The sequence below is a fragment of the Formica exsecta genome, unplaced genomic scaffold (genome assembly GCF_003651465.1).
Source record: "Formica exsecta isolate Colony F162 unplaced genomic scaffold, ASM365146v1 scaffold1892, whole genome shotgun sequence".
NCBI lineage: Eukaryota > Metazoa > Arthropoda > Insecta > Hymenoptera > Formicidae > Formica > Formica exsecta.
Window position 1 is genome coordinate 1 of NW_021849195.1, and position 6,481 is coordinate 6,481.

Here is a 6,481-nt window from a genome sequence, read left to right on the forward strand (position 1 = left end):
GATTGTTTAATCTACATTCTGTTTGACAATTTTCTTTTTCGAAGGTCTTTTTTATAAATCTGTAATTTGTAAACACGAAGAATCGATATACCTAAATTTTATATCAAAAGTAGCAAAAGTATTATATGTATCAATGTTAGAACAAATTTGACAAGAAAATTAATCTTACAACAATTTTAGTTTTGTTTCCATTAAAAATATTATGTTCAACTTCCTTTTGTTTTTAAAATTATTGATGTTATTACGAACTAATTTCTGTTTTCAGTTTTTGAAACGTTATACATTTCCCACATTTTCCACAAGATGAGTTGTGAAAATAAGAAATATGCAGTAGTTAAATTTTTATCAGATTCTACATATTCTGAAATTCCAACAGCATGGCTTTTTAAAGATAAGGAGGATATTCAGCAATGTTGGTGGCCACCTCGAACGGCAAACAGTGCAACATTAATAATAAACTGTGAAAGTCCCGATTCTACATGGAATAGTTATGAAGTGGATATCGTAAAATATTGTAGTAAGTATTTGCATTAATATATAATCGTCAAGTTTACTACATAAAACATAAAGTAACATATAGGAAAAATAAAATCATTTCTTATGTTTTTACCTCTTAGTTAAATAATGAATTACTATCATAATATACAAATATATGTACATGCGAAGTATATGATGTAAAATACAGATTTAATTACCAGTAAATATTAAAACTATTATGCTAGTCAGTGAATGAAAAATCTAAATGTAATTTTTTGTTTTTTACTGCAGCATCTCTTGAATCAGCTCGAAAGAATGCAGCAGATTCTAATTATAGCACAACCGACGAAGAACGACTGGGCCGAGGAAAGTGGCAACGTATTTTGTATAGTCGTTTCAGCGATGAAGAAGAATATGATCATCAATCTCAACCTCGAAAATATACGAAAAGTAAAGTACCGTTGACACATATTTTACTATAATTGCGTCCGTTTTGGACACTTTCGTACTGAAAGCATTATTCTATCTTTATCAGCATATAATGAGCAATAAAGATAGATTGATGCTATCAACATGAAAATGTGCAAAGCGAATGCATATTTCCTTTATATTATAGCATAATTTTCATATAACTATTTTGCATTGTTATTGTTCACGAATCCTTGCAATGTAATATTGGAATACAAATATTGGATCCTATTTATAGAAAAACAAATTAAAACTGCTGTTCAGGCAACCACCAACACTATTCAGCAACTACCATTATGTCCTCCAAACTTGGATTTTATTAACAAAGAACAACAAAACAAGATCTTAAAAATTAATAATGACAACAGACACAACAAAATTATTACTTCACAAAATGGTATTTCTTTATGATAAAAATATGTAAATGATTACAGTAATATTACACATGGTAATTTATACATTTCCAGAAGAAGAAAATGAATTATTGATAACAGATATGGGAGACAAGGAGAATGAATATTCCAATCTGTACAATGTACCCATAATATTACAAGGTATATAAATTACAATATTAAAATCACCATTATTTGTAAAGCATTAATTGTAAAACTACAAACTTTAACAAATTTAAGAAATTAGGCTCTCGAGTGAACTCACAAATTCAAATAATCGCGGGCTAGTAAGGGCCAGAACGCGGATGGCAGTGCGTCAGTTTCATAGAAAAATAAGTTTTCTATGAAACTGAATATGTGCACAGGGCACGAAATTTACTTGGTGTATACCAAGATTTTTTAAAAATTAATCTCAAGATGGCGTTAATAGTAATAGATATTATAAGGCAAATGAGAAGTATCGGTGGTGTGGGGTCTGAATAGCTCAGAGGTAAGAGCAGTCGCCCGGCAAGCGAAAGACTCGGGTTCGATTCCCGATTCAGCGACTTCGCCCCGATATTTTTCTCGCCTTCGTCTCTCCAGGGGGGTAAAGAGGGATTATTATAAATCTCGAATTGAGATTAATTTTTAAAAAAATCTTGGTATACACCAAGTAAATTTCGTGCCCTGTGCACATATTCAGTTTCATAGAAAACTTATTTTTCTATGAAACTGACGCACTGCCATCCGCGTTCTGGCTCTTACTAGCCCGCGATTATTTGAATTTGTGAGTTCACTCGAGAGCCTAATTTCTTAAATTTGTTAGTTCACGCCGGCTGAAAGATGGCGTTAATAGTAATAGATATTATAAGGCAAATGAGAAGTATCGGTGGTGTGGGGTCTGAATAGCTCAGAGGTAAGAGCAGTCGCCCGGCAAGCGAAAGACTCGGGTTCGATTCCCGATTCAGCGACTTCGCCCCGATATTTTTCTCGCCTTCGTCTCTCCAGGGGGGTAAAGAGGGATTATTATAAATCTCGAATTGAGATTAATTTTTAAAAAAATCTTGGTATACACCAAGTAAATTTCGTGCCCTGTGCACATATTCAGTTTCATAGAAAACTTATTTTTCTATGAAACTGACGCACTGCCATCCGCGTTCTGGCTCTTACTAGCCCGCGATTATTTGAATTTGTGAGTTCACTCGAGAGCCTAATTTCTTAAATTTGTTAGTTCACGCCGGCTGAAAGATGGCGTTAATAGTAATAGATATTATAAGGCAAATGAGAAGTATCGGTGGTGTGGGGTCTGAATAGCTCAGAGGTAAGAGCAGTCGCCCGGCAAGCGAAAGACTCGGGTTCGATTCCCGATTCAGCGACTTCGCCCCGATATTTTTCTCGCCTTCGTCTCTCCAGGGGGGTAAAGAGGGATTATTATAAATCTCGAATTGAGATTAATTTTTAAAAAAATCTTGGTATACACCAAGTAAATTTCGTGCCCTGTGCACATATTCAGTTTCATAGAAAACTTATTTTTCTATGAAACTGACGCACTGCCATCCGCGTTCTGGCTCTTACTAGCCCGCGATTATTTGAATTTGTGAGTTCACTCGAGAGCCTAATTTCTTAAATTTGTTAGTTCACGCCGGCTGAAAGATGGCGTTAATAGTAATAGATATTATAAGGCAAATGAGAAGTATCGGTGGTGTGGGGTCTGAATAGCTCAGAGGTAAGAGCAGTCGCCCGGCAAGCGAAAGACTCGGGTTCGATTCCCGATTCAGCGACTTCGCCCCGATATTTTTCTCGCCTTCGTCTCTCCAGGGGGGTAAAGAGGGATTATTATAAATCTCGAATTGAGATTAATTTTTAAAAAAATCTTGGTATACACCAAGTAAATTTCGTGCCCTGTGCACATATTCAGTTTCATAGAAAACTTATTTTTCTATGAAACTGACGCACTGCCATCCGCGTTCTGGCTCTTACTAGCCCGCGATTATTTGAATTTGTGAGTTCACTCGAGAGCCTAATTTCTTAAATTTGTTAGTTCACGCCGGCTGAAAGATGGCGTTAATAGTAATAGATATTATAAGGCAAATGAGAAGTATCGGTGGTGTGGGGTCTGAATAGCTCAGAGGTAAGAGCAGTCGCCCGGCAAGCGAAAGACTCGGGTTCGATTCCCGATTCAGCGACTTCGCCCCGATATTTTTCTCGCCTTCGTCTCTCCAGGGGGGTAAAGAGGGATTATTATAAATCTCGAATTGAGATTAATTTTTAAAAAAATCTTGGTATACACCAAGTAAATTTCGTGCCCTGTGCACATATTCAGTTTCATAGAAAACTTATTTTTCTATGAAACTGACGCACTGCCATCCGCGTTCTGGCTCTTACTAGCCCGCGATTATTTGAATTTGTGAGTTCACTCGAGAGCCTAATTTCTTAAATTTGTTAGTTCACGCCGGCTGAAAGATGGCGTTAATAGTAATAGATATTATAAGGCAAATGAGAAGTATCGGTGGTGTGGGGTCTGAATAGCTCAGAGGTAAGAGCAGTCGCCCGGCAAGCGAAAGACTCGGGTTCGATTCCCGATTCAGCGACTTCGCCCCGATATTTTTCTCGCCTTCGTCTCTCCAGGGGGGTAAAGAGGGATTATTATAAATCTCGAATTGAGATTAATTTTTAAAAAAATCTTGGTATACACCAAGTAAATTTCGTGCCCTGTGCACATATTCAGTTTCATAGAAAACTTATTTTTCTATGAAACTGACGCACTGCCATCCGCGTTCTGGCTCTTACTAGCCCGCGATTATTTGAATTTGTGAGTTCACTCGAGAGCCTAATTTCTTAAATTTGTTAGTTCACGCCGGCTGAAAGATGGCGTTAATAGTAATAGATATTATAAGGCAAATGAGAAGTATCGGTGGTGTGGGGTCTGAATAGCTCAGAGGTAAGAGCAGTCGCCCGGCAAGCGAAAGACTCGGGTTCGATTCCCGATTCAGCGACTTCGCCCCGATATTTTTCTCGCCTTCGTCTCTCCAGGGGGGTAAAGAGGGATTATTATAAATCTCGAATTGAGATTAATTTTTAAAAAAATCTTGGTATACACCAAGTAAATTTCGTGCCCTGTGCACATATTCAGTTTCATAGAAAACTTATTTTTCTATGAAACTGACGCACTGCCATCCGCGTTCTGGCTCTTACTAGCCCGCGATTATTTGAATTTGTGAGTTCACTCGAGAGCCTAATTTCTTAAATTTGTTAGTTCACGCCGGCTGAAAGATGGCGTTAATAGTAATAGATATTATAAGGCAAATGAGAAGTATCGGTGGTGTGGGGTCTGAATAGCTCAGAGGTAAGAGCAGTCGCCCGGCAAGCGAAAGACTCGGGTTCGATTCCCGATTCAGCGACTTCGCCCCGATATTTTTCTCGCCTTCGTCTCTCCAGGGGGGTAAAGAGGGATTATTATAAATCTCGAATTGAGATTAATTTTTAAAAAAATCTTGGTATACACCAAGTAAATTTCGTGCCCTGTGCACATATTCAGTTTCATAGAAAACTTATTTTTCTATGAAACTGACGCACTGCCATCCGCGTTCTGGCTCTTACTAGCCCGCGATTATTTGAATTTGTGAGTTCACTCGAGAGCCTAATTTCTTAAATTTGTTAGTTCACGCCGGCTGAAAGATGGCGTTAATAGTAATAGATATTATAAGGCAAATGAGAAGTATCGGTGGTGTGGGGTCTGAATAGCTCAGAGGTAAGAGCAGTCGCCCGGCAAGCGAAAGACTCGGGTTCGATTCCCGATTCAGCGACTTCGCCCCGAATTATGTCAAAAAAAGTTAAATAGATTAACAATAAGTCTGGCCTCTAGAGAATTTAATCTAAGAAAATAAATAACTTTTATTATATAATTTATAAACAAAATTATTACCTTATTTCTCTTCTTTGACTAATGCTTAATATTTCTATTTCAGGCTCTAACTCTGAAGCTTTCAATTCAACCGTCTATGTAATATTTTTGATAAAATTCCCATAAGATTTGTTTTGTTATTTAATATAAACATGCAATTCATTGCTTTGCTATTTGTAACTGACCTAAAAATATTAATTACGCATTAATTACATTTATATATAAAATCTAAATAAACATTCACACATTCCCAAAACTAAAAATTACGAGTAATTCCAGATCCACAAAATGTTTGTAGATTATAGAAATGCTTCGATATGATTTTATCTCGGATTTTATCATTTCATTATTCTTTATGCCAATTAAAAATGTGTATTTAATGCTGTTGTTTTTATGATATTTTTGGTAGAATTCTCATAAAATTTATTTTGCTACATTAACATAAACTCATTGTTTAGCCATATGTAAGTTAACTTAAAACAATTAATTTTGCATTAATTACATTTAAATGTAAAATTAAATAAACCTTATATACGAATGCGCGTTCGCGGGTATAATTACTAGCTTATCGTTTTCGAAAACATGGCCAGCCAATTTCTTGTGTTGCACTATTCCGCGATATATAAACATATTTAATAAATCAATAAATGCAAAAAATATTTGATTTCTTTTGGTTATACCATTTATTAGAATACATTTTAGAAGGAATTCTATACTGTTAAAATGTATGCGTTTATTCAATAGAATGAACTTGTGTCATATTCATATTAAATGTATGAATAAGAAACAAGTCCATCTTCTTCGTAACAAAAACAATTTCCATTAATTATGCATATTAAGATCCACCCCCGCAGGATAGTGATGTTGACATATGTTGTCAAGATCATGACCCTGATCAACATTCCGAAGGTTTTAGCCGGCGGTCGTTGCTTATTTAAAAGTTACTAGAATATCACAAAGCGCGCGCTACGCGCGCGCCATTTATTTTTTTGTACACGTGTGTACACACACACGCACACGCGCGCGCGCGCACACACACACACACGCCCACACACATACATATAGTTCCTCGAAGCTCAACGGCGTTGTGCCGATAATTTTTCGCATGAGAATTTTTGCCGACTTCACGGCTGCTTCCCACAATCCGCCTATGTGAGGTGAATACGGAGGAATAAACTTCGAGCTAATAAACTGTTCTGCTAAATATCTGCATAATCCACACCTGTATATAAAAACGCCCGCGACTGTTGAGTTACTCGTA

The 6,481-nt window shown here is 36.5% G+C and overlaps 1 protein-coding gene across 1 annotated transcript; it reads left to right on the forward strand.

Moving 5' to 3' along the window:
• The first annotated feature begins 236 nt into the window (after nucleotides 1-236).
• Nucleotides 237-1,539, forward strand: LOC115233756. Its single transcript, XM_029804322.1, has 4 exons — nucleotides 237-517; nucleotides 769-927; nucleotides 1,184-1,342; nucleotides 1,413-1,539. Exons 1-4 carry the CDS (start codon nucleotides 304-306, stop codon nucleotides 1,505-1,507), a joined length of 627 nt encoding a protein of 208 aa, XP_029660182.1. The 5' UTR covers nucleotides 237-303; the 3' UTR covers nucleotides 1,508-1,539.
• The last annotated feature ends 4,942 nt before the right edge of the window (nucleotides 1,540-6,481 follow it).

What these genes read in the sequence shown, in the direction of transcription:
- LOC115233756 (XM_029804322.1), top strand. Translation starts at nt 304, where the DNA reads ATGAGTTGTGAAAATAAGAAATATGCAGTAGTTAAATTTTTATCAGAT. An exon ending in GGATATCGTAAAATATTGTA is followed by an intron (nt 518 to 768) that starts GTAAGTATTTGC and finishes TTTTTACTGCAG; the next exon opens with CATCTCTTGAATCAGCTCGA. An exon ending in ACCTCGAAAATATACGAAAA is followed by an intron (nt 928 to 1,183) that starts GTAAAGTACCGT and finishes TCCTATTTATAG; the next exon opens with AAAAACAAATTAAAACTGCT.